Source organism: Scatophagus argus, chromosome 4 (assembly GCF_020382885.2).
Source record: "Scatophagus argus isolate fScaArg1 chromosome 4, fScaArg1.pri, whole genome shotgun sequence".
Lineage (NCBI taxonomy): Eukaryota > Metazoa > Chordata > Actinopteri > Scatophagidae > Scatophagus > Scatophagus argus.
In genome coordinates, this window is record NC_058496.1 from 11,454,125 (window position 1) to 11,482,110 (window position 27,986).

General features: G+C 39.8%; 2 protein-coding genes across 11 annotated transcripts in view; one reads left to right on the forward strand and one right to left on the reverse strand.

The window, feature by feature from the left end:
- Nucleotides 1-1,158, forward strand: part of LOC124058442 (aminopeptidase O (putative)) — a 69,337-nt gene extending 68,179 nt beyond the window's left edge. For 8 of the 9 annotated variants that reach the window (XM_046387701.1, XM_046387700.1, XM_046387702.1 and 5 more), the window contains one exon: nucleotides 459-1,158. Coding sequence is in view for 1 of the 9 variants with exons in the window: in XM_046387706.1 (XP_046243662.1) it covers nucleotides 459-482 (24 nt within the window). In the remaining 8 variants the exon portion in view is untranslated. The remainder of the gene's footprint in view (nucleotides 1-458) is intronic. The other variant, XM_046387705.1, reaches the window with a different exon arrangement.
- fancc (FA complementation group C) lies at nucleotides 229-27,962 on the reverse strand. 2 transcript variants are annotated; one of them, XM_046387709.1, is made up of 15 exons: nucleotides 27,802-27,961; nucleotides 24,672-24,870; nucleotides 20,249-20,336; nucleotides 20,030-20,124; nucleotides 14,877-14,984; nucleotides 14,719-14,783; nucleotides 14,010-14,174; nucleotides 13,658-13,814; nucleotides 9,741-9,796; nucleotides 9,514-9,613; nucleotides 7,230-7,305; nucleotides 5,965-6,073; nucleotides 4,712-4,886; nucleotides 3,493-3,705; nucleotides 229-2,659 (listed from the first exon to the last, which is right to left on the reverse strand). In XM_046387709.1, the coding sequence occupies exons 2-15, from the start codon at nucleotides 24,831-24,833 to the stop codon at nucleotides 2,468-2,470; spliced, it is 1,761 nt and encodes a 586-aa protein (XP_046243665.1). In that variant the 5' UTR covers nucleotides 24,834-24,870; nucleotides 27,802-27,961; the 3' UTR covers nucleotides 229-2,467. The 2 variants fall into 2 exon arrangements, with proteins under 2 accessions (XP_046243665.1, XP_046243666.1); XM_046387710.1 differs by having other exon boundaries at nucleotides 2,525-2,659; nucleotides 3,415-3,705; nucleotides 27,802-27,962.
- Between the last annotated feature and the right edge of the window lie 24 nt (nucleotides 27,963-27,986).

Here is a 27,986-nt window from a genome sequence, read left to right on the forward strand (position 1 = left end):
GGATTGCTAACAATTTCGGTAATTGATAATTAATTGATTGTGAGGATTTGTTGTTTTTCTCTGTTTTATGTGACTTTAAATTGAATACATTTGGTTGAACAGCTGGCATTGCAAAACATTATCATATCAGCATATAAATCAACAAATTAATAACAAGAACCTGCAGCAAAGATTTGTTTGTAATGAGATGTTCGAAATATCAACATTACAAAGTTAGTCCATCTGTTCAATCAAATTGATGAGATCCTCTTTAAAACTCTTTTGGTTAATGGTTTGTTTTCAACTTTTGGTATCCACCTCAAAAACCTGCTCGGTATCTGTGCCTAAACTAGATTATTTGTACGGACCGAACACAGTGTTCAGCGTTTGCCTTCACATCAGGTAGATATCAACAGATTGTTAAGACATCTACCAAATGTTCTGTAATTCTCCAATCTATATGTATCTTTCTCTTCCAGGTTGCTGACTGCAGATGGAGATGACAGGAGTTTGGCACACGGGGGTGTATGGGGGTCCAGCACTCACCTCTTCTTCCTCTGTAGCAGAGGGGACGCTGCAGAATCGCTCGGCAGCGTGAACACCAGAAGGCTGTACTCTTCCTCTACAGCCAAGGCCAACTGGCAAGTTTTAGAGCACAGCAGTTCTGTTCATTCAAGTCTAAAGAGAGTGTGATTGTGTGTGTGTGTGTGTGTGTGTGTGTGAATTAAAAACAATACCAGCTGTTCAGAGTGAGATATGATGTTGTTGCCTGCATTACTGTTGTGGTAAGAGAGAAAAATTACATCATTTCACCTGTTGAAAATGACAGATCATGTAAAAAGACTTTGTCCCCCCCCCCCCATTCACATTTAAGAACCTGAGCTGCTGTGTTTAAGTTTGTTTCTCCGTGTGTGCGTCGTGTGGCTGCGTCCGTGTGAGTTCATGTTTGTTTAGTCTGAAGCCACGATCTGCTTCTTAAGAGTTTAGAATGGAAATACTTTGTCATGTTTTCATACATAACAAATTACTTCACTCTGGCCTGCGACAACGCTGGAAAATATACAACAGACAACTCTGGGTATTTCTGCAAGCAGAAATGACAATTTTTCTCCGTATAATTTTAAGTGAAAATCTTTGATATGTTCACGCTGAAATAAAATGATGTTTTCTTAAAATAAATCCATGCAATGATTTTTCTTTAAGCTTACTCCATCACTCATTGAGCAAAACCTGAACATAAGTTAGTCTCTCATGGCTATTATGCGGATTTCACATGCAATTAAGGGTACCAGTATTACAGCCAGATTGTCATTTCATAGGCATCTGTTTGTCTATAAGATGTTGGTTGTTAATGTATTCATAAAACAAGGGGGAAAAAATTCCTGGTATATTTTTGTTCACAAATGCAAGAAAATCTTGTGAGGTCAGCTTTGGTTAGATTTCTGTGCTGCTGCCTCTCCGAGGTCAGACGAATTTATTGTGCTGACTGCAATGTCTACTGATTAATGAGAACATCTTTCCTCACATTTTTTAGCCCATTGTTAAACTGAGATCTGACTGCATAATATTTCTTTAATAAGAAATTAGGATGGCAGCGTTTGTCTGACAAAAAATTAAGACGTTTACGTGGAACTTCAGTAATTAGTCTAATCCTTGGCAACATTTTACTTTTAAAGGTGGAAAACATATCCACATTGAAAACACACTGAATAACATTAAGTCCAGAACAAAACATCAGTGATCCTGAACGATGCCAACTGAATAATTCTGAAATATAATTCTGCTTAGACATTACAAAAATATAAATATACAATATATATTTGCTTGTAAGCTCTGTCCAGCTCAAGCAGTATTCATAAAGTGTGTTATGTAGCACATTATATTATTAGCATCATTATATTAATATTCTGAAATGTTAGATACGCTTAAAATTACAGCTCCAACAAAAAAAGGACAGAGAACAATTCATCTCCATAAACAATGAAGCAACAAAAAAAGGTTCACATAGTCAGTGCTGTCAGAAGATATTTTTCATAGGAATACATTTTGGCACAATTGGTAATTATGCAAAGATAACTGGTGCTTAGTTGCCCTGTCCTCCAAACCTAAACATCTTTCAGTCAGCAAAGCGTAGCATGAAGGATTTAAATTGTCAGACAATTACAGTATATGAGTGGGAGGACTGACACGTTGTACGAGCTGCTGCTTCTTTGCAGTGTGATCTGTCGCTGCTCGAGTGTCCTTGTGGGCCTTGTAGTTGTGTTATGTGTGTGTGTGTGTGTATAATTGCAGCCTCTCCATGTAATCTGTCCTCCCTGTGCTGTTTTGACACACTCCTGTCATTGTACCGCAGCATATCTGCACCAGTGTGGCTATTTGTCATTCTGCTAAGGTGTCCTGAAACCCCCCACCGACTGTGTGGTTATGTGCATTAATGTGTGTGTGTGTGTGTGGGTGTGTGTGGGAGGGGTATGTGCTCCCGCCTGTTTCAGAGTGTCTGTGCTTGGTTCTCGGCAAGGCTTGATGCTGCATGCATATGCGTTAGTGTGTTTTGAAGTGCCTCGATCCTGAGATGAACTCTGTTAGCGTCGCTTGATAAGCAGCTTCCTTCGTCTAGCATGAGCTCCAGTGAGCTGAGAACGCACGCTGCTTCAGCAACAAGACCAGACCAATCCACCACCTGGACTCACACACACACACAAAGACACAGACAAAGAGCAAAACTGATTTCAGAAATGGCATTATTTCGAAAAGAAAAAGAAATGAGACTCATTATTGGTGATATAAATTTCAGCAGAACGGACAATTCTAGTTATGTGTTTTAAATCAAACCTCAAGATATCGATGTCACGCTCGCGTATTTCAAAACGTATCCACATTCAAATGATTAGACATCCAAAAATCAAATTGTGGTGTACATGGAATGAAAGGGTTTTGGATACAAATAATGCTGAATTACATCCGGGTCTAAAAGATTGAGTAACATCTAATCTTTAATTCAGGATTCAGATAATATTCAGCCAAGAATTAAACAAGAGTATGTTTTGTTTTTTTTTTTTCTAACTTAAACAAATTTAAAACATTATTTATGATATACTATGATATAGTGTTCACTTTATTGGAAACTATTATGTACATGACAGACCTGAAAAAAAGTTTCTACTGGGAACTTGTTGTGGGATTGTTTTAACTGCTGCTTGCATAATAACGACAGAAAGAAGCCAAAACATATGAAACGTCCTATGAAAGTAATCAGTGTAATGGGAATTGGAACATCTATAATTCTTTGCAGAGAAACACTGTGTGGTCGAAAGCTCCAGAAAAGCTGTAAAATGGACCTTGTGGTGAGATTTTGTTTTTTGTCATCTGCTTTTTCCAGGGTCAAGACTGAACTTTCAGTCTCAAATATTTATTTCACAGCAGAACAAAACGTACCATGAGTCATGTTGTGCTTGACTGTCCAACCAGATTATAACAGATTTTGGGGTGGTGGGGGACAGGTTGTTTCCTCACCGTCTGTAAAATCTCTGCTGATCCATTCAGCGATTGTTGGAAGAAAACAGCAAAGTTGACTACGAGGTTGAGGATCAATAATGGCGACTGTGACGGTTGCTGAGGTTGTGGTGTCAGCAGAGAGACCAATGACTGCAGGCGATCAACAGGAAGAGGACGAGATGAGACCAAGAAGAGGGAGCGTAGGTGGTCCCATGCCTCTTTGGCATGCACCTGGAAACATGTCACATGATAAACGTAAGGGCAGCTGACAGATGTTTATTTATAGACCACGCTGGAATCAAGCATCGCCTTAAGTATCTTTTCAGCAAATAAAAATCAATAGGTTAGTAACTCACAAATGATGAGCAAAGACAACCATGTGTGAGTTGAACATATGACTGTAATGGGGGAGATGCTGGCGACGACAGCGAGTCTCCCAGGGTTATGAGAGGAGGCGGACAAACAGGAGACAGAGATGAAACTCAGGCCAGCTGGCCAGACACTCACTGGGAAATCAATACTACATCGCCCTTTTCACCCGGCTCCCCTCCCTCATCTGTATCTCTCTCTCTATCTATCTCTCTCTCTCTCTCTTCGCCGCTGTCTCATTCTCTCCCTCTCAGATAGGGTTCATCAATATTTTTCCCTTTAATGTGCTCTTCTTCTTCCTCTGAATTTGTTCTCTGGCTTTAAAAGACAACCCACCTGCCAAGACCAAATAACAGGCCTTCCACATTGTTATGTTGTTGAGTTATGATACTGCACAAGCTGTAGACAAACTATCCGAGATATCCACACTACTTCTTTCCCCAGTCATATCGCACAAACCTCAGAAACGTCAGTACGGTGGTGTTCTTTACCATTTAGGCACAGCACTGTTTCAAATGTAAGAGCAGTAACAAAGCTTGGTAAGATCTTCAGTCAAATGTCACCAGATTTCCAAGATAATGGCTACAAAATAACGAGACCTGTAGTCTGCAGCGGCGGCTGCAACTCTGTGAGGCTGGGCACAGTGGGGCTCAAGCTGAATATTAACATCAGCATGTACAACTGGAACTAATGGTCATTAGTTTTGTATTTGGAAAACTCAGAGATCACCAAAGTCATAGGGATCTATCCTCTGTGGCCAAGAACATTGTCATCCCTAGATCCACTCTCCTAGCATGGTTTTAAAAAAAAAACACAAATAAACAATAAGATATATGAAAATAATTTCCATTTTCCGAGAAAACCTTACCAGGTGTAGTGCTCTGTGGTGCCCCCTGTTGGTGGGGTGGTGGTAGAAGGTGAGCAGCCACAGGAGAGGACTGCAGTCATCAGGCCCTGATGTCACCAGCAGCTGGAGAACCACCTGCACCCAATGTGCACACTGAACCAGCAGAAACCAGGCCTCAAACATGTTGAGGTGCCCCCTACAGGACAGGAGGACAAACAACGCTCAACACTACAGGTAGAGGAGCTGCTTCAGCACTTAGGGACGGAAAGAACTGCAGGATTTCTCCTTCCTGTTGGGGTGGATGTGCATGGAAACATGGTAGCTAATTGAATATGTTTGTATTTTAGAACTTCGGTTAGAAAAACCAACTCATTTGAAGATGTCACCTTTAAATATGAGGACTTTTCACTATTCTCTGACAATTTATAGACAAGAAAGTTATACCAGACATCAAGTCAGTGTTCAGCTGTCAACTAAACATGGACAGAAAGCATGATTCTGGCAAATCTAACATGAACATGAGCATCATAGTGTACTGTAAAATGTGAAAAAAGTACACATTTGCCAGGACAGATTTAAGTGGACAGAGAGTTGCAACAATGAAATAATGACTTAAAGTTAGACGAACGATGTGGATCTCTCTCAAAATTCCCTTATACCACCATTAGAGCTCTATTCCTCATCCTCCCCTCATTCCCACTGGCTCTCAAACACAAACAGCAGCACCCCTGTGCAGGGCCCTGGCATCTGCGTCTTCACTCAGAGCAATTCAACACAGTATTTTCCCACCGCTGGCTCGCAACAATGTTTTGGGAATTTTGCATGGAGCTCCACAACGGAGCGGTGATCGGGATAATGGCCCTGTTAAAAACAACAGTTGGAGGGTATCAAGTCAGCCATCTTGATATCAGCTGCATCAGTTGGACATCAGCTGCTTTCTGATTTTTTATCTGCATCCCCTATCCTCTCTTTACTCTAAATCCATCCAACCAAGGCTACTTCTCTGGTTATTGTTCTACATTCATTTTCTCACTCTTACAGGGCTTTCCAACATTTGTTTTCTCCACAGCTTTCCCTTTCCCAAGCTAATAGCTTCTAATGAGCACTTGGAGGAGTCATGTGGAGCACCAGAACCTCTCTGCTGTGATGTAAAGGGAAAATATCTGACGAACCATCTCCTCAACAGCAGCTAATGGATATAAGAACCACACAGGCATTCAATACGGTGGTGGAAGCAGATGCATATTAGCACACTCTCCCTTTCTCACTCTAACCTGGTACTACTGCTGCTGTCTCCACCTCCATCCTCTTCCTCCTCTGCAATTCTCTGTAATAAGCCGCTGAGCCAGTTCAGGTGATGTCGCCAAGCCTCCCGAGGCATGTCTGCAAAAACAGGTCCAGAAATACAGACAAAATGATGACTTGTAAGCACACGTAGAGTTTTTCCCGAATATTAAATGCCAGCTAACACATGAACGCTAAGCTAAGCTAACTGGGTGCTAGTGGTAGTTTCATAATAACTGTAAAATCTTAACAATCTTTTCATTTAGCAAGGAGGCCAAAAACTGAAAAGAGATGCAAAATACTTTAAAATTAAATACACAGTCAGACGTGTCTGAAAGGTACTGCTGTTTAGACACAAATCAATTTTGTACAACTTTCCAAGTCAACTCAATTATTTTCCAAGCAACTACTGTTAGTAATTGCAATTATTCATTCCTGTTTTCCAGCTATTATTTTTAACTGCTTAGAGTTGTGTTTATCACGTGCCACATTGTTCTGTCAAAAATAACTTTCCTACCACACATCAAATGTAGCAGTAAAAACCCCTCCAAACACTTGAAGCTGACAAACAAACCCTAACAAATATTTCAAGTGCTCGATATCTCGAGCCAGGTTTAAACAATGCAACGCTGAGTCTTAATTTATTTATTTTTCACAAGGATCACAAATCATGATAAAACCTCAAATCCTCTACTTTTCACAGTAACATTTCCACCGAGTCTCTGGTGAAAAATTGCCCTTCTTCACATACACACACACAAACACACGAGCATAGTAATAATTAACTCAGAGTTCTGGCTGGGCTACAGTGTGTCCCTAAATGGCCCCATTCATGTAAATCATTCCTGCCTACAGGCCAGTCTGGGCACACACTGATAAGCACTGCTCCGCTGTGCCCCTGCACTCACCTACTGTGCATCGATTCAATAGTAAAGATTCCCATACATGGACACCAGATATACATAGTTAACACAGATTCTGCATACAGAACAAGCAGATATATGCAGTTCAACATTACAACATCTTTTATACTTGAGACAAAACACTTCACACTGACTATAACTGATTAACAAGAACAAGATACACAAGAGCCCATTCACTCTGCAGCAGGAAGACTGTATTGACACACAGTTAAAGAATACCTGAATGGACTTTTTCCCTCACAAAAGAGGGTTTTGTGCATTGTGTCAGAAGGAAATATCCAGAAGCGGACATGCACAGTCAAATACAGATGAGTGTATGTGTACACACTGACCTGACGGCAGGGTCAAGAGAGGTGCTAGCAGACTCTGAGGTGACTGTGGGAACAAGGCCTTCAAAGGTACACTTGTCTGAAACAAAACAAGTCACAATTTTTTTCCTGGCCTTCATAAATGTAAATCTCACACACACCCTGAACTCATACATCACTCTGTGCTGAAATCCTGAAAAATGACATTTTGAATGGGAGGCTGTGTAATGGTGATACAGTGAGTGCTAATGTGTAATGTAGCATGTAATAGGTAGCGTTTAGTGCAGTGTGACAGCAGCCATTAAAACTGAGTCCACCGTAAATACACACTAGCACTGCCATCTACTGGTTAACGGGGGTGAAAAGAAGTTCAGCTATAATTTACAAAACACGTAGCAGGTAATGCATCACACATACACCATATAAACAAAAGTATCCAGACACACTGGGGCTGTTTTTCAGGGAAATCTTAATGCTTCAGCATACCAAGACATTTTGGACAATGCTATGCTTCCAACAGTTTGGGGAAGGCCCTTTTCTATTCCAGCATGACTGTGTCCCAGTACACAAAGCACCGTCCATAAAGACATGGTTGGATGAGTTTGTTGTGGAAAAACTTGACTGGCCTGCAAAGAGACCTGACCTCAACTCCATCAAACACCTTTGGGATGAGCTGGAATGGAGATTGTGAGCCAGACCTTTTAGTCCATTGTCAGTGCCCGACCCACAAATGCTCTACTGCATGAATGAGCAAAAAAAAAAATTTTTTTTAAATTAAAAAAATTACACAGAGACACTCCAAACTCTTGTGTAAAGCCTTCTTAGAAGCAAAGCTGTCTGTGTATTTGGAATGCAGTGTCATTAAAGTCCCTATTGGTGTAATGGCCAGGTGCCCCAATACTTTTGGTTCTTTAGTGAACCTTGTGATACATCTGGTCTCTTGACAGTCACACAGGGTTTTTATACAGTATATGTGTGAAATTCTGTGAATACTGACAGTTTTAGCAAAAGCTGAAAAGCACACAGTGACACATCAGTGTAACAGCTCACTGCAGTTTCCACACAATACAGGTGTTTTATTTGTGCAAAGTTATCACCTGCAAATTGATGATGTAAAAGCAATTTACATCTATTGTGTGCGAGGCAGAGGTGAGAACTGTGGTGTGTGTAAGCAGTGGAGAATTAATCAAATGTTAAGTGAATATGCCTGCAGAGGGAAGGTAATTGTTCATCACCCTGTGTGTAAAAGTAACCACCCTTTAAATTCCAGCAAAGATGATGAAAAAGAATAATTAGACATCTGTTGTAAACTTTAGAATTTGTTGTCACTGAAAGTCTCCTGTGGCACTAACGAAGAAGATATTTAGATTCTTTGATCACCAGTTATCAGAAGTGTCATTGAAAGTGCAGCACCCTGATGAAAACAGTTGACTGCTGTTTGTAGCCTCACAGGGCTTCAATATTTGCGATTTCGTCACCTCAAACAACCAAGCCAGGCAAGAAAAGGTGGAGCGTGGTGACAAGAAGACAGGGATTTTTGTTTTGTTTTTCCACACAATAATCAAACTTTTAAAATGCTAATATTAATTACATTTTAATTTCTAACTTGATCTTTGTTAAATATGTAAAGATCAGCTGATTAACTAATGAGTTAAAATTTAATTCAATCCAATTAACTGCCTGGATTGAATCTGAGGTTTGGTGAAGGATAGCTTTGAAACACAATTAGTACTGCTGAAAACTGATTAAGTCCCTTACTTTAAGCCGACTTAATTGGTGTTATGCAGTTTTTACTCGTCTCCCCAAAAAAAACACTGAGAGACTTCAGCTTATTTAAAATTCTGCAGCTTAGTCATTAACCAGGGAGACAAGCAAGAGGGAAGAGCATATTATTCCAGTTTTAGCTGCACTGCACTGTAAAAATTGGAATCGATTTAAAGGTCCTCCTCCTTCTATACAAACCCTTAATGGGCTAGGACCAAGCTACAGTGCTAACTCTACTGTTCACCCGTTTGCCTTCAAGAACACTGTGGTCATTTGCTGCTGGTTTATTGAAGCTTCCCAGAAAAAGCCTAAAGAAAATCAGGACTGTAGCAGAAAGCTACAAACATATCTTCCCCCTTTAGCATTTAAGGAGCTTTGACTTTCCAGATAAGGCTTGAAGCTTGTTGTTCTCGTAATGATCATCATTCACTGATATCATAATAATTAATAATGGGGTGGTTAATCACAATGAAAATAGTTATTAGTTGCAGCCCTGAAGAAACAAATATTTAAGTCAGACTTTGGCTGAGAAATTAAGGCCTACCTGATGCTGCAGCAGTGCCAGTTCTCTGAGGAAAAGGCTGGTGAAGGTTTGGATAAGATACTTAACCATCACAGTCCTTTCAGTCTGCCTAAGGATGGACCTGTTGGACACACACACACAAACAAACTGTAGTACATCAACAAAGTTTGTAAACAAACTTAGAGAAAAACAGCAGGCCAAAACATGTGGGAATTAAACACACAAAACACAGACACATCAGCTCTTACCTGAAGATGTCATTCACAATCAAGAATATGGAACAGTGTTGAGCACAGGCTTTAGGCTGTAACACACAAAAACACTTTTTTTTCCCACAAAGTTTGTAAAGTCATGCTGCGTCAGAGATACTAAATTCTACAAATTAAAGAATACACAAATGTTAAACTCTAAATAAAGACCACTGGGTGTCACTGTTGCATTGTGTACAAACCTCCGCTATGGAGCAGTACCTCCCTGTTCTCACACTCTCTCCATTAACCACTCAGTTTACCACTCTGTCAGTCCTGCCCTCACACACACACACACACACACACGCACACACTCACTTAGCCTCTCATATCTGCCTAACACACACTCATCATCATGTGTTTTAAATTTAACACATTCTAAAACTCCAAAGCGCAAACATTTAACAGCTGCACTGTTCATGTCTTCTCTCTCTACATGTTTATATTTCTTCTCGTCCGTAATTATTCTCCCTTGCACCCCCCCACCCTCCCCCAAACACACACACTTATATATTTATACAGGGACATGTGCTTCATTATAGGGAAGCACATGTAGTCTACCTTACAGACTTTAATCATAACACAGTAGTAAAGAGACTCAAGAGAGGGCCAGAATCAGTTATGAGCAGCTGTTTCATTTAACTGATTTACTCACAACCGATTAATAACCAACCAAAAACCACCATTTGTGTATCAATTTGAGTATAATATACACCACAAGGATTTTACCACATCAAAGTCAAATATGTACCAATAACCTGCAGCCTGATTCTATAAAACTGAAAAAGGGCCAGAGTATCACAGCAATTAAATTGAAGTCTCAGTGAGAGGGAGTAAGAACAGCCCCACCCAGTGTTTGTATGGTGCCATTACAACATTCCAACATACAACACCCAATGTATAAATCAAGCATTTTCAAACTCAGTTTTGACATGTCTCTTTCTGTTTAATTCTTTCAGGCCAGCAAACAGCTTTAATCAAACAAAACAGGGTTCATATGTCACTGTTTACATGAGCACCAGCAATACATTGGCACATGGTTTATATATTTCTGTGATTCTGTGCATGTGGGTTGCATGCCAGCATGCATGCATGTGTGCAAACTGTCATGGTTCCCCCTAGTGAAAACAGATGGGTCTTTCTAAGCGTCCTCGTCCATACCTTACCACTAACACTTCAAGGAGGGTCAATTACAGCATACAACAAACATCCTGTTTTTGGCAGTAAGACCTAGGAAGTGAGCGTTTATTATTATTGGGCCTGTGTCTCTCACTGGATCACAGGGGCGTGAGACAAGCCAAATCGAGGAATGTGGGCCTAATTTCATGTTTCCCATTTTTGATTGCAGTTTAAACAAGCGAGTGAAAGGGAGGCGAGGAGAGAGACAAGCCAGTCGGCCTCTCTTGCACACGTGTACATCAACAGAGACTCATATACGCAGACGCACGTGTGAAAAGCACATCTGACATCCAAACAACCTGAAGGCTAAGTGAAACCTAAACGTATGCCTCCCACCCTGCTAACTACAGACACGCTATACCAGATGCAATATCATAAACAAAGCACAGCGAATGGGGGCGCGTGTGTGTGTCAGGGTTTGCATGCATACATGTGCGTGTGAGCGAGCAAGGTGACAAAAACAGAGGTCAATCAGAGATGGATAAGAGGGGAAACAAACAGATCCATGATGGGACAGAGAAGTAAACAGTGAACAACCGCCTCTCCGTCTCTTTCTCACTCACTCGCACTCTCTCACACTCACAAACTCTCTCTCACGCACTGTGTAAAATGAACTGTTTAGAGAACTCCTCTTTCCAACACTGCAGCTCCTACAAACTCAAGATGATGGAATCAAGTGCAATCAACTGGCAGGCATATTCCTGTACATGCAGTGTTAGTTATTCCCATCCACGTACACCGGTGCGTTCCAATCGAACTTAATTTTTAGGAACCGTTCCTAAACTGAAAATGTGTGCGCTGCTAGCCTGTTATGTACACAGCTCAAGTGGACCATCACTATGGGAAAATAGGAGAGACACAACTGACAAACTTCGCCCAGGTTAACATAAGGCAGGTAAATTGTTGTTATGCCGACATTTATAGTGACCAAAGGCAATGCACTCTGCACATGGAATTGTATCGTTGGGCAAAGATTTTGGAGCAAACATTTGTTGAAAACAAGCCTACACAGATTAATTTGCTCCCCTGCACTCTACTTTGATGTCACTCCTATTCAGTGGATAATTACAAGGTCTGGATTGTGGTAGACATTGCTGCATTTAATTTCATTGTTTTGTCTGAATTGTATAGCTTCAGTGACACATTTAATTATTTTATTGTTTTCCTTGCTTCCCAGAACAACTTAACTAAATTGTCTAATGTGTTTTGAGCCATTGCGGGGAAAAATAAAAAGGTGGCCAAGTGAAAGGAACACAAATCACTGCTGGTACTTTGTGACTGCAATGTAGTAATGAGGACATCGTCTTCAATAACAAACTAATCTCAATGATCTATAAATCAAAAATCACTTCTGATTTTTGAACTGGGCATGATTTTAGGTTATGCGAAGTGAGGAGTAGCCAAGGACTCGAGAGACAGAGAGTTCAGTACTTACCCAGCACAGTAAAGGCTGTGCAGCACAAGCCAAATGATGTGAGATGCAGTTTAAGGCTCGCCAAATGATGTGAGACGCATGCAGCGCAAAGCCAAATGGTGTGAGTTAGCCAGGCAAAAACAGTCAATAAAGACCCATCAAAAAAAGCAACGGAACGCTTCCAAGAACCATGCATATGAAACATTACAACTCCATACCTCATAATAAAATGAGAAGGCTTTATATTCAAACTGTTTGGCTTCACAGTTTACAAAGCAGTTCAAAGTGTATGGCGTGTACAATGATTTCTGATGTGAGACTATAATTTAGGGCAGATGGGTCAAACTACGTACATAACAAACCCATTTAAAGGCAGCATCAACACATATTTTGTATTGAATCTTGAATGCTAACAATTCATACAGCAATAAGGATTTGCAGTGGCACACGATGCTACAAATTTCTCTTCAACTCTTAACTATGACGGTAAACTGTCAACCATTATCACATCCCGCTCTCTCCTGTCTGTTTTCCGTCTGCCTCTTAGCTATCAAACATCATAACATACATATATATTACTTACTCAAGTGGATGTTAGACATTTTCATACCATTTAGATGCGCTCTCATGATTCGGTCACTCAGTCATCACTAGTCAGTTCTCCAAATACAGTAAAATGCATTTTGGCTGTTTGGATGTAATAGACTACTTCCTTCCCATAATGATACTGACAAAACAGTTGCTTGTGGACATAAATGCAGAAACCCACGCAGGTATGGGGAGAACATGAAAACTCCGCACAGAAGGGCCCAGACCCGAACGCGAAACCAGAACCCTCTTGCTGTGAGGCGACTGTGCTGACCACTGCATCACTGTGCCACCTCATGTGTGATATTTAAATCACGTGTTTCACAGTACAGTTTCTGTCACTTGTAAAAAGCAGATTTGACATTAAAGAATAAGATCGATTAATTAATTCATTGTTCATTAACAGAGAATTCATTGGCTAATTATTTCAATACTGATTAATTATTTCAGTCTCTTTGTTTTTCAAGCAAAAAAAAAAAAAAGCCAGATATCACTGGTTCCAGTTCAAATGTGAAAATTTAGTCTGTATTCTGTTCTGAATTGTGCACTTTTACAGACCATACGAATAAATAAGAAAACCAGCAACTTAATCTATAATGAAATTAATAATTATTTGCAGCTCTTTAAACATGGACTTACACATATTTTGTCATACAAACCTGACCACATCTACTATAGAAATATATGACAATTATTTTTAAGTTGTGGTTTTACCTCATAACAATAAATTACCCACCAGCAGTGACTGTGCCAGTTGCTGCTTTAGCTTCTGTGGTGCAGACCCTGTGTTGGTGAGAACATGCTCCAGCAGACTGAGCACTGCTTCCTCCAGGCTGGACAGGTTGTGATACCACAGAGAGATGACCGCCTGCTCATCTAGTGACACACAATGCCTGGGAAAAAAAAAAATAAAAAATGCAGCAATCATATTATGATTGCATCACAAATAAGACACATCACATCACATCTGAAATATTCTGGCAACAAACATGATTATTTTTTTGGACATAATTTTAAAAAAAATAAACATTTTGGAAAACATATGTTAAAGCCTAACAGCAGTGCCCGTGTGTGTCCCCCGACTGTACCTGGAGTAGGCAGAGCTCAAGGAATTCAGGAAGTCTTCACTAAGTCCTGCCCTGACACAAGTCACTGGGTGCTGCAGCAGTGCACCAATGAGAGGAGCAGCCTCGGGACATGTGATCAGGGGGATGCAAGCCTCTGAGGTGGCCAGAAGTCTGTCACATGAACACCTGCAAAGGATCATATAAACAAATATATGGGTGATTTTAATGGACATCATTTTAAACCGCTCTGCAAGCCAGTTATAACTTCAGTGGGGAAGACTATTTTTGGAAGCTAGTTTCTACTACAGTTACAATAATGAGTCAAGTGATCATCAACTATTTTGATAGATGATTAATTATTTAGGTATTTTTCAACCAACAATGCCAAAATTGTTTTGTTCCAGGTTTGTTAATGTGAGGATTTGCTTGTATTGTAGGTCAGCAAAAATAAAACACATGAAAAGATTACACAATTTTTTTTCACTTTTTCTTGATATTTCCATCCATCCAATTTCTATAGGGACTTTTCATGCCTTATAGAAATCTTTAAGAACATGAAAACTCCACACAGAAGGGCTCAGGCCCAGACTCAGACCCAGAACCCTCTTGCTGTGAACCAACAGTACTAACCCCCACACCACTGTGCCGCCCTCTTCATATTTCAAAACCCAAAATATTAATTAAGAAAATAACAGCATTTGAGTCAATAGTGAATAGAACTGTGCTGTACCGTTGATTTAAGTCGCCCAGAGAACTGCAGCTCTTCTCAATGTTTCGCTGCAGCAGCGCCACCATCTGAAATGCAAGAAAGAGCATAATCCACATAATTACATACAGTATGTATCAGTGCTGGAAAGCATTATGCAGGCAGCAATAAAGGGCTAATACCTTTTCCAGGACTTTGAGGTGGTATTCTTTAGGTGGTACACTGGTATGCCTCATTAATGCTTGGGCTGCACCATCGTCTTCTTCTGTAGCGAGCTGACACAACACTTTCTGTGGACAGGCAGGCAGAAGATTATTGGCATTTTATGGTTATATCTGCAACAGTGGACAAGACTTCAATACAATGTGCCGAAACCCCAAGATCCATAAGATCAAAGCTAATTAGGTACTGGAATATAGGATGACTCTGTGGGCGTCACATCATTTGAACCACATGAGTGAAGAAAAGGCATTCCAGTAAGTGAGAATGTATGGACAGCATATGAGCAGCTTCAGAAATTAACATTCTTTGTTACAGAGGGCCTGGGTGTTTTACAAGCATTTTTCAGAAGGGGCCTCATCATACACTGATAAAACTAGACTAATAAACTAAGCTGATTCACGGCTGTGAAAAAAAGTGAGACATAATGAAGAAACAAAGAGAGGGAACAGTACTGTAAGTTATAATGTTAGAAGAGCAGTTCTCAAATCTTTTAAATGTCAAGTTTTTCCGGGCATTTTCTGCTACAAAAAGGTATTACTGAGGGATGGTGTTTCTCAGATGATTAGAAAGCAAATAAAAAGGTTTAGGAACATACTTATTTTAGATTCTGCATGTCAGCATTCTGAAAAATAAAAAAGACATGCCAAACAGCATTCAGTGGTCAAATGATTGATACACTGAATGTTTGACAAGAATTTTATTCACTGGTATTCACTCAGAAGTGTGATGAAAACCTATTACTTTGAATTAGGATTGATTTAGTCCTCTATTTGAACACAATAAGTTGATTCACTGGTACAAGTTGAAAGGAGTGATCCAACACAAACAGCTGAGGCCTCACAACTTCAATGCACATCTGTTTTTACAGCTTCCATGAACCAAAAACAAAGAGACATCCCCACCACTAAGAGTAGACTAAAACAGCACAAATCTTTTTCAAATTGCAAATAAAAGAAGATAAACAAGAGATGAGAAGAAAAAGACTGAGGGAGGCACAAAATGTCAAAAAAGGAGGCTAAAAAAAAAAAAAAAAAAGAACAAGTGAAGGAGAAAAAACTAAATCCCAGGCAGTAGAGCGCTTCAGTGCTGTTGGTGGAGCTGTGTGGTTTCTTTGGCCAGGCTCTACAGCACGCCAAGATGCTTACCCTCCACATAGTCTCCCAAAACAATCCCAATCACTACCATCTGAGCATCCTCAAACCCTGTACACTGAGTCCATACAAAACCAATCACACTTATCCCACCCCTTAAGAGGCAAAGTGGGGCTGGGGGATAAGAGAGGGAAGTGAAGCTGGTTAGAAGGAATGGCAGGGACTGGAACGCACTGCAATAGCTGCATTTGGAGCAAGGAAAAAAGGGTGTGGTCACCAGAGGAATGGGAATGAAGGGCAAATGGATAGATGGATGGCAAATACTTTAGGTCAAAAGTCATCTTTCACTCACAGAAAAACAGCAACCAAGCTGGCTTTGGGGGCTTGGATATGCTGCTGCCATAGAAATTATCCCTCTATAAATCTAAAATTAAAACAGAGGATGTAGAAAAATGCAGGCAAAGACTTGGGTTGGTTTTGATGGCTGCCTGTTAACAATTACTAAGCCATGATTGAATTCTCCCAAAACCAATGAAAGACTCAAGTTTAGCCTCAGATGGTCAAAACAGCAGAAAAATAGTACTGAAAAGTAAGAATGATCAAGCAAAGTAACTCAGATATAAGTGACACAGAGTGCATGATAGAAACGTGTAATTTTAAAAAGTGACTTTTCCTCCAAAATTAAAAGGCCACATCTTAAATCTTTTGTCCAACTGAATTTGCCGAAACCTCTAAGGCATTTCATTTGTTTAATTATACATAAAAAGGATATAAAATCTGAAAAAAACTACACACACATATATATGTATTTGGGCTAAACAAACAAGATGAGAAATAAGTACAAATAATCATTTCAGTGAGTCAGATTCAATGAAAGAGAGATACCACCCAAGATGAAAGAGAAACATGAAAGGGGAACAGCAAGTGAGCAAAGAGTCCAAAATATCTTTCAGAACTATAAAGTAGCTCTGGGGCCTACCTGCGGTTCACCCTGTTCAAGTCAGTGAAGATACACGTCAAAGATTGAGCGATGAAACAGTCCATCCTCCAGCCCTCTAATATTACACTTGCATGCTTTACTTATCTGTCATCTCCTCAGAGATCATGACATGTTAGAGCAGCACTGTGTGGTCCTCCTGTTAGCACAGGATGTAGAGAAACAGGCTGATTGAGCTAATGACTATCTGACATAGCCTGCAGCTATGTGGCTGTACCCGGCATTCATCAAACCCAGTGAGAATGCTCAGATGTGGAGAGGAATGGATGGATGAACGGAGGGATGAAGGGAAGACATGAAGAAGAAAAGGGCAAAATACTCTCCACACTATCAGAATTTGCAGAGGAAAAATACATGTGACTACTAACGGCACATACAGTAGCAGTAAAACATGTGTTTTTTCACAAATACTGACAAACATATGCGAGCAACATGCACAAACCTACACAAACAGAGTATTTAAAGGCCACTTAGTACCAGACCATCAGTCTATTATGGATGCAGCAAGAAAACAATGTTGGGGAGCAAGATCAGACAGTGCTAACAGAAAACAGGCTGCATTCTGCATTCCAGGACAGGCAGTCCAACACAACACAGACACAGGGAGAGACACAGAGACGGACCATCATCTGGCCTAAAACCATACATCTGCCCTGCTCCCCCAGACGGGATGAGCTGCGGTAAATACGTTTTTTTTGTACTTCCCACCATTCCTGTCATTTGCGGGGAGTGGAAGCATCTTCGGAGAAGAGACGGAGAGTGAGGAGAAGCTGTAGAGTTGGTTATGAGCTTATTGTACTTGCTCATTCCAGTCGTGTCCTCCATGTAATTTTAGTATGAATGGACCCAGTGAACTCTAACTTGTCAGTGTTGCAACTAAAGCATTTAGCTAAAATTAACTACTTCTATACAATGTTGAAAACACAATTTAAACCTAATAGTGAGCTACCAATTACTCCATTGATTACTCAACTGATCGATTAATCGGGCCTATTTCTGGCATTCTGAGATAATTGCCATTGGCCAATGACTGCATGCACAAGGAAGATTAAATCTGCATCCACAGGCAGCCTCATCAGTGTGGCTGCTGTGGAGCAAAGTCAGTGCTCTCCTTTGTGTCAGTTTTGTCATACAAAGATCTGCCAGATCTTTAAACATGTACAATGTTTACAGTCTGTATAATGAGAGTGATTACGGCCATTTAGTGAGAAAATACAAATAATGTTAAAAGACATTAACTAGCTAAACTAGCGCACAGGCCTCAAAACTATTGGATTGGTGTTTCCAGCTGCCAATACTCCCAACTAGTGGAGCTGGTAAAACATTTATCAGATTTGTCATTTGTTATGAGTGAAAACAAAAAGAGTAACTGTGAAGGCTGCGTAATTAAAAATGGAGATCTAAACACCGTCTCCACTGCCCTGCACATTCACACACACATGCATATATTCAGACATATACCAACACAAAAACATGCAGCCATACTGTAGACACAAACACAACTGAGCACACATGTACTCTGCTTCCCCTCTTATGGGTCAAAGACCATCTGGCAAATTCTAGGTTTACTTTCAAGGCCCTGTTTTAATTAGCAAGATGTTTTATTAGATGAGAAATTAATCAAAAGAATACAAACACACAGTTAATCTGGCAAAAATGTGAAGGTTCCACATTGTTTATCATAAGCCATCTGTGCGAACCCTCTCAGAGTTGAAAACTGCAGAAGCTTTATTCTCTCTGTTCTCTTTCCCTCCTTTGTATGTGTGCCTTGAAAACACACAGTGAGCAAGATCAACCAACCATAATATAAAGGCTGATCCCTCTCTGGTGACAAGAGGCAGTGAAACAGTCAGTTTTAATTTGCTTTCAAAGTATGTCTTACAATTTTGGGCACAAAAGGCTTAGACTAAGAGAGACCAAATCTCCATTATTCATCATCCATGTCCCATTGGAGAGGAGACACAGAGGGCTGGCGAAAGAACTCCTTTTAAAAGTAAATTAGACAGAACGTCTCTTCAGTCGCCCAAAGACATTCAAAGACAGATTCATTTTACAAGTATTTTCTAAAGAGATGATAGTCAAGAACTAATTAGGACAAAAACATCAGAGCTGAAAAATATGAGAAAAACCATATGATGGATGACTGGAAGTGAACAAAATACTGTTATGAATGGGTGGAACTAGCTTGGTTTCTCAAGAAATATTTAAATACTTTAATACTTTTATATTTTATATTTTAATACTTTATTTTTAATACTGAGTTTTTGTCTCCACCTTTCCCAGCTTCCCTCAGTTGGGATTGAGTCTTTAATGACAGTGTACCCTACTAGCTGGATCCATATGACCAATGAAGCTTGCATCATGTTCACTAGCAGGTAAGTTAACCATAGTGAGTAAGCTGCCATTGTCAAAAATAGTTAGGAAGGAATTAAATGATACAAACAAGCATACATAACTTTGATTCATAGTTTTAATTACTTTTCCTTAAATTAGTTACTCCTTGAGTTATAAAATGAGTTTGATCATTTTACACTTGAATTTCCCTCGGGATCAATAAAGTATCTATCTATCTATCTATTTATCCTTGTTTCTCTCAAGCAAAGTTCTTGTACAGCGTTGATTTTTTTGTTTTTGTTTTTTTGTCAAGAGAAAAATCAAAAACTTTTGGCTTATTATAGAACATATTCTTTAGTGTGAAGTAATTTATTAAGTGCCAAAAGTAAGGTATTCTCCTGGGACTGGTGTCTGGACACTGTCTAAAATAAAAATAAAAAGAAATGTGATCATTTTTAATCATTTGAAAACAGTAGTTAGTAGTAGTTAATGATTTTTTTTAAACATGTATTTGTGAATTTGACTTTAGCATCACGACTGCATCCTCGTGTCTGTTTTCGTTTCGTTTCGTTTCGTTCATCCTCCAAAGTGTCCCTTATTTACATATCGTTAATATGTATATATATATTACACCTAATTTACTTCAGTCAAAATTCTCTATTAACAGAGATAGAAAATGTGAAGTTAATACCCGTATCCACTGGTTGGCTCTTCTTTCCACAGCATTTCCTGGATGCTCTGAGTACAGTCCCCACAGACACTGGAACAACAGACTTCTGCTAGTGACTGCAGGCAACAAGACATCGCAAGTCACAACAAGTTCATCTGTCTCTATACATAGTAAGAATATAACACCCCTTACACAGAGTATAGGCATCAAAGATTATTTGTCTGGACCTGATCCACTCACCATCAGCAGTGACATAAGGGTTCCAGCACAGTCGGCCAAGAAACTGGCCTAGGAAGGGCAGCCTCTTCATGGTCTCTGTTGTAGAGCTCTTAGGGACAGACCAGTGACAGCCACAGACAGGAAAAAAGGATTTAACAGTTTGTATGTTTTTCATTTTAATACACTTACATCTTCAATCCGTTGATATTTAAGTGGGTTACTTCTCTGAGTGGAGGGTATCGACATTAATGTGTTTTTTTCCTCATTTAGCACATAACATGACAGAAGTGGAGCACATCCAAAAAAAGAAAATCTCTTTCATAATTTCAGCATAATATAGATGTTTACACATCCTTGCCTGTTTCATCCTCTTATCTCCATTTTAACCTTGTGCCAAACACAAGGCAAAAAAATGCAAACAATCACAAGTCGACTTAATGACTGTGGATACTGAGTCGACTAGCAGGCACATCCACAGGTGCACAGTGCATTACTCATGCATTACCTTTGTTTCCTGTGTTTTAGTCATGTCACAGCTCCCACCATAGTGTCAATAGTGAGAGATACAGAGCACAGAACCAGGCTCTGGCTGAGGCTGCTATACCTGTAAGGGTTTAAGTATGTGTGTGTCTGCATTTGTTTATCTAGCTCAAAACATCAGACCATGCGATTTATGTCACCTCGCAGCCAATTAAAACATCCAGAAGGTTTCAAGTTAGGGCAGACACTGCATTTAAAAACTTTAATAACCCTTAATCCTCACTTTCTATACATTTCAGTTTTGAAAATATTTTATTTTCCCAGATGACATTCACTTGTAAAATTTCAGACTTAAGGTTTGGAAAGATTCCAGTAAAATGTCAGGGCGGCTCACTGAAATTAATGTAAAATAAGACCGCGTCTACAGTCCGTGTGTAAAACAACACTGGAGCTGGTCACATATTTTAATTATTAAAAACAAGAAGCAAACAGAAAGTGATTATTAAAACTTGTTTGACAGTTCAGCAGACTCAAATTTTGCTCTTTGACGAGACATAGCAGACAAATGCCTTCTGTATGGACAAAGACAAGTAATTTTTGATTCAGGGTAGCACTGCAAAACAACATTGTTCTTGTGGCATCTTATCATTTTTCTGGGTTTAATACATAAACAAAGCGCACAAAATGTTTAATATGATGACTGCAGAGTAACATACAGTCAACAGATCAAAGAGGTGAAGCATTAAATTTACAAGCATGTCTGCACATGTGTGTATGAATCATGTTTATGTACATTTATAGTATCACTTAGTGTTAATCACATATTATCAGACTACATCATATATCCTACCTATAAGCTAAATAAACTGTAGAGACCAGCTTTGATGCAGGAGAAACCTACACAAAGTACGGTACCACCTGTAACTGAAGCAGTGTGCTGTTGCTCAACCAAAGAGGATTTAGCCAATTTCACTGACATACACGTACACACAGCTGTGCCCTTAGGTGATCAGGATCTGATATGATCCTATTATGTGAAAGAAGGTAGACACTGATTTGTCATATCGCCCACAGACATTTTGGTGAGCTTCAAAACATTTTCCCCTCCTTGTCCTGTGTCTTCCTTCAAGGCTCATCATTCTATCCACCTCAATGACATTCCTGCAAATCATGCAAACATGCTCCTTTATACATGTTTCTTTTGGTGAGTTTTATCGAAAACAATATTGACTTTTAAGAGAAAAATGTGTAATTAACAGTACTTTGTGGGTATTTGTAAGTGAGGAAGAAAAGAAGATGTGGAAAAGGGGAAGGGGGGGGGGGATCACACAAGGTCCATATGCATCAATCTTGCTTCATGCATCTTTCATCAGAAATAATCACAGACCACTGAGCAAACAAGGCTTCAATGTGGAACTGGATAAAAGGAAGACTTTAAGGTAACTTAGGACCTGTATGCTACACAAGAGCATCAGACAGACAAGGAAACTAACTTGACTCACTCAAGTGGATGAGATCACCGTTAATGAGAAGCAGAACGGTAATAGGCCAAGCAGAGTTTCTCTAAATGCCCCGATTGTGCACCCTACAACTCCACCAATGCTATCCGGAACACAGCCCTCACATTCAGCCTTCCTATCAATCCAACAACACACGGTAAACGTTGTCTGTGAGTATATATGTGCATCAAAAAAATGCCACAAAAAAAAAGGAATGTTGATCAACAATAATACGTTTTTTTAATGCTTTGTCACTGTAGGAATGTCATAAGAGAAAATCAAGATAGAAAATTCATCACTGATTTTCAGGGTCAAATCACACCATCAACACTGTCTCTAAGGGCTTTGAGGCAATCTTTCTTGTCTTGATTAGGTACAGACATGTCAGACAGAAGTGATTATACACTAGCCAGGGAGGCAAATGAGACAAGTTTATGGACAATGATGAAGAAAACAGTGAGGAAACACTTCACTGAACCCCAATCAGAGTTGCCCGAACATTAAAAAGCAAAGTTGCTATGGTGAGAAAATAAATATACACTAGACGGTATTGTTAAGTCCTCTACACCCTGCACCCATCTTATTTTGAGCAGCAGGATTTTCCGATCAACTACTTCGAGAAGTGGTGTAATACTGCAGCAGTGTTGCTGTAACTGTTGTAAGCACTCTTTAAAGGAGATCATTTTGAGAAATGTGCTGATTTGCTTTCCTAAAGTTAAATGAGAGAATCGATACCACTCTCATATCTGCTCAATATGAAGCTGGAGTCAGCACTAGGTTTTCTTAGCTTAGCATGAATAATGGAAACAGAGGGAAATGATTAGCCTGGCTCTGTCCAAAGATATCAAAATCCACTAACCAGCCCCTATACTTTACATCTGACAAATGTTGCATCTCATTTATTTAAAAACTGAAGAGTAAACATGTCAGTTTATGATTTTAGAGGATGTTATGTGAGAGACCATTTCTAGGCCAGACACAGTGACACTGTAAAAATCTCCATTGATTGCCTGGCAACCTCACAGTGAAGTTACTGTGGAGAAATATGACAACCGCTGTAAAATGGCAAGTAGCCATTTTCACTGATTAAAAAAAGTGAGATATAACACGTTAATGAGTGAGTTACAGATTCACTGCTAGGTGGATGTGTTATGTTCAGACAGAACCAGGCTACTTGTTTCTCTTTGTTTCAAATCTTTACACTAAGATAAGCTAACAGGCTGCTGGGTCCAGCTGCATACTGAATGAACAGATAAACAAGTGGTATCATCAAACTTTCAGCAAGAAAGTGAATAAGCGTACCTCCCAAACAAATGGCCAAACCATTATTTTAGGAAGTAAAATACTGAGATAGGAAACTTCTTCCACTTCTCTAACTAAGTGTTAACCTGGAAATTAATAATAACTAGGAGTGTTTCTTGGAGCACAAGCAACAGGAAAGTTGTTAAGTCATCAAAGGATGAAAAATGCTGCCAAGAAGCAGGCTATCCTCAGCTGGTCTTTTATGAGCCCACTGCCAGTAAAAAGGATTTTAATCCAATTAAGCTATACCGTTCTTTTCCATGTCTTTATATGCACTCCATTATCCTGCGCACACTGACACCTCTGACATGACACATACTCAGAATAATGCTAACAAAGAGGGAGACTGGACGGACAAAACTAACAAACAGTTAATGCTCTCATCTATAAATCTATGGCAAGATGCCAAAGCTGACAGAAAGCGTAACATATGGATTGTAGAGAATCACAAATTAAAACCTGCAAGAGCACAGGACTGTAGACTGACACCTAAAAGATTTCTTATGTGAGAACAAGAGTATATTATGTGAAAGAATAATGCAAATAAAATTGTTAAAAAGTAGCGAGACGGAGTGCTAAGGCAGGAAGGAGGGGGCAAAGAGGTAGTAACACTGAGCTGAACACTGAAATATCACAGTCCTGCACCCCTCCTGTCCTCTGCCTCCTTCCCAAATTTGCTGGACCTGATATGGGGATACATTAGGTTAGCGCTGGAGGTCCCACTGTGGTTATTACCTGACTAACTCAACACTGCAGCACTGCCAGCCATACTCGGCCTCTGTACAGCACAGAGCAGCCTCTGTTAGTAGGACCCTACCAATGCAGGACTTACTGTTCATGCCCTGGCTTCAACGAGGAGTGAGCATGTGCACGTTTTTGTGTGTTTGTGTGTGTGTGTGCTTGGTGTGTTGGTGTCTGAATTAACGTAGTGCTTCATTAATCAGGTGGCTCTTTGGCCCAGTTCATTAACTGTTAATTTACTTAATCAGTTAAGCTGTGTTAAGCCTGTAAAGCAGGCCTCTTGTTGGATACGGACCGTTTTATTAGACTGAAAAGACATCTGGGAAATAACTAGACTATCCAATTGTCCAGAATGCAAATCTCAGCACTCTCCCTTTCAGTCTGACAAAGTTGACAAAAGATGAGTTTTCACGACAGCTCACCATGTTGTTCATATGTGTGAAGAGTTGCTGGAGGAAGTCACTCAATTTTCTCAAGTGCAGGCAGGTGTCTTTCTGAGTATGTGGACTGTCAGCCTGGCCCCAAGCCACTGCTTTGTCCAGCCAGAACTGCATCTCCTGGACGTTCAGCACGGGCTCTGCCATTTGCTGGAGCTTATTTAATGGCTGGAGTGTATGAGATCTTAAAGAGAGACAAAGAAAAGGACCATAGTCAAGCCCAAATATTACAAAAAAACAATACAAATATCAAATAATCTGTTCTTAATCCAGTGTTTTCCGCTAGTATACACAATTCCAGCTAAGATTAAAGATTTTCCCCAAGTGTTTTACAGCAAACAAAGACTACCTCCACAAGTGTGAGTGTGTGTCAGTTCCCATTTTGTTTGTTTCACACACATCCACAGGTCACAAACGCACGCTCACGAGGATGTAGGCAATGCAGTTCACACTCGTGCAAGTTGTGTACTACCACGCTGATCAACAGCAACAAGCAAATAGACACAGCAGGCCAACAAATGCAGTGAAGAAGAAGATGTGGCAATTAAGGCTTATAGCCTTACAGTATATTTACAATGTAAAGCTAAAGCCACAGCATAGGCACTAATTACCAGGCAGCAAAGTCAAAGCTCTGTGTTATATTTTATCATTTTCTACAATTTATATTTCGACTATTTCTTATTTATGTTCATGTCATTTATATTCTAGCCTCTTAATTTTGCTCTCAAATTGCACCACATTGTTGTACTTAACAATTTTCTTCCAGGCGAACTGTAATATTAATAAAGCCTAAGAATAATAAAACCTTAGACAATAAAATTCCATTTATTTTGTGTGTAAATATTACAAGGTCTAATAAATGCACTAAATATATCTGGATAATCAACATAAGCCTGCCCCTGTAACTGCTGGGCTCTACTTTACACTGTGCCTGTGTGGGCCACATTATCCTCCATTTCCTATTAGAGCAGAAGAGGATAATACAACAATAATTGGAAGCGGAAAATAAACTGAAGCATAGTGTGTTAATCTGGTTATGTTAAGTTCTTATTGCCACAATCGGTCACTCAAACTTTTAGGCTCCAGGTGATCAAGTCCTCTCACACACACTCATAAAGGCCTACTGAGAGCTAAGCAGTACATTCTTCATTTTTTATGGTGACGAAAAGAAAACCTTGGTGGGGGGGGGGGGGGGGTCTGTGTCACAAGTGTATCTGAACATAACCTGAGAATGGTATGTGTGTGTGTGTGTGTCTATTTGTTGTTTTTTTGCCGTAATGACAGGTCTCGGTGAGACACCACGGGGTTGTGTTTTATGATCACCTCATTGCACATGATTTGTTTAATGTCTTGCCATCATCTCTGCTGGAAAGCCCCTATGGCTCGCTGATGTGAATATATAAATACTCATTTTCAGGGAGGAAAACAGCTCAGCTAAATTAGGAACAAACGACTCTTGTTGACTTGTGTTGGGGGGGCTCGGTTTCAGAAGAGCAGAGGTGGAAAAGAACCACATGCTGAACACCTAAGAAGCGGATAGTCTCTCACCCACACAGACAGTTACATGCAGACACTGTCCTTACATAAAGTTGCTAGCACAAATCCATGGCACACGGGCAAAAAAATATGTACCTGCACAAAAACACGCTCGATAGCAGCCCTGGTGTTGGCTGAACACATTCTGGAGCAGGAACGAGATGTGACTGGTCAAATATTATCTTTGAAGATTTGTTAAACTAAGCTTGTGGACTCTGGATAAGGGTGAGTTTGCTGTTCCAATTATGAGATTGTTGACATTATTTCTGTATAATCAAATCAGTTAAACATCACTTTCTACAAATTTACTTCAGTATGCTTCAGTGTGTTATATTTAAAAACACCTGGAGTAAAAGTGATTTAGGGTTGTCTCAATACAAGTCATAAAAGGAACACTTTTTGAGTAATGTACTTATATATCATTCTGTCAGCGTGTGTCATTTATCACATGTCCACATGCAACCACACATTGATACACACCTAAATAAATGAGTGGAGAAACACATGAATCCATACAGGGCATGAAACATCATCGAATGGTTTGGTGAGTACTGATGTGTTGTGAATCATATGCTGCGGCTTTCTTAGTGATCATATCTCAAGACAAATGAATACCTATTATAGATTCTGAATGTGATAATTACTGACTTCATTCATTTATTCATTTGTTTCCATAAAATTTTGGAAAATAGTGCAAAAATGGTCATTACACAGATTACAACTCGCAGTTATTTTCATTACGGACAAATCACACAGTTTTCCTAAAACCCATGGTGACACCTTTAGATTGCTGAAAGAAAACACAGAGACGTACTGTTCTAATAGAGATAAGGAGCAGCATCACATCATCAACCAACTAGCAGATCAACTAATCCTTTGATCAGCTAGTAATTTCAGCTCTACTACCCACAGCATCTCAAAGTCCAAGGAGCAAACAGCACTGGACCCAAAGACATTAATTTTACCAAGATAAAGCAGCAAACCCCCCACATCCGAGCACCTTGAACCAACGATGTTTGGCATTTACAGTTATCAGCTGACTAATGAGCTGATCAACTGATTCCTTGAGCCCTAACCAAGAGCATCTGGAGCATCAGGAGCACAAACGGTTCTTCCTGCCTGGTGATTTAAGAAATATAAGTCACAAACTCCCCAGGACACACCGAGGCTGCGAAGTGAACATATGAAATCGTAAATAGACAAAGATGTATGACTGTAACCATTAAAGTGATTAAGAGCAAATTAGTCCTTTTTACCTGACAGTTTCCTCTATACACACTAAGCTACCGTACTTTAGCATGATTGGGTGCAACAACCATACCAAACCACAGGATGCCAGTATTTCCTCCACTCTACTGCAGTTACATATGGTTAAAACACTTAAATGTAAAGATATAAAAGAACAACAAAATACACCTGTTGTATGCCAGCCACTGTCGCTACGAAATGAATACACCTGCGTTTCAGCTTTCTTGAGGGACGACCATCATTTCACCTGTTAGCTTTTTAGCAAGTCATAATCACTCTACAGACGTATAAATGTCAGCCGCCTACACCCATTAGCTTCAAGTGGACTTACACGTAAAAAGGCGTGCAGGCATCAAACTGAAATCCTAAAGGAGCAGAATTCAGTTGTATCCATTCATTCTGCGTGTCTTTAGACTAGAGGACAATCTATTCGCCCCGCGATGAAAAACAAACTGAACTTCCCTCTTCTCTCCAAGTTCCGCGTGCGGAAGTATGCTATTGGCTGAGCGCGCACGT

Coding starts and splice junctions, on each gene's coding strand:
- fancc (XM_046387709.1), bottom strand. CDS start 24,833: ATGGCAGAGCCCGTGCTGAACGTCCAGGAGATGCAGTTCTGGCTGGAC. Junction 20,125..20,248: donor CCCTTATGTCACTGCTGATG/GTGAGTGGATCA, acceptor TGTTGCCTGCAG/TCACTAGCAGAAGTCTGTTG. Junction 7,306..9,513: donor TGGCACTGCTGCAGCATCAG/GTAGGCCTTAAT, acceptor GTTTTGTTTCAG/ACAAGTGTACCTTTGAAGGC.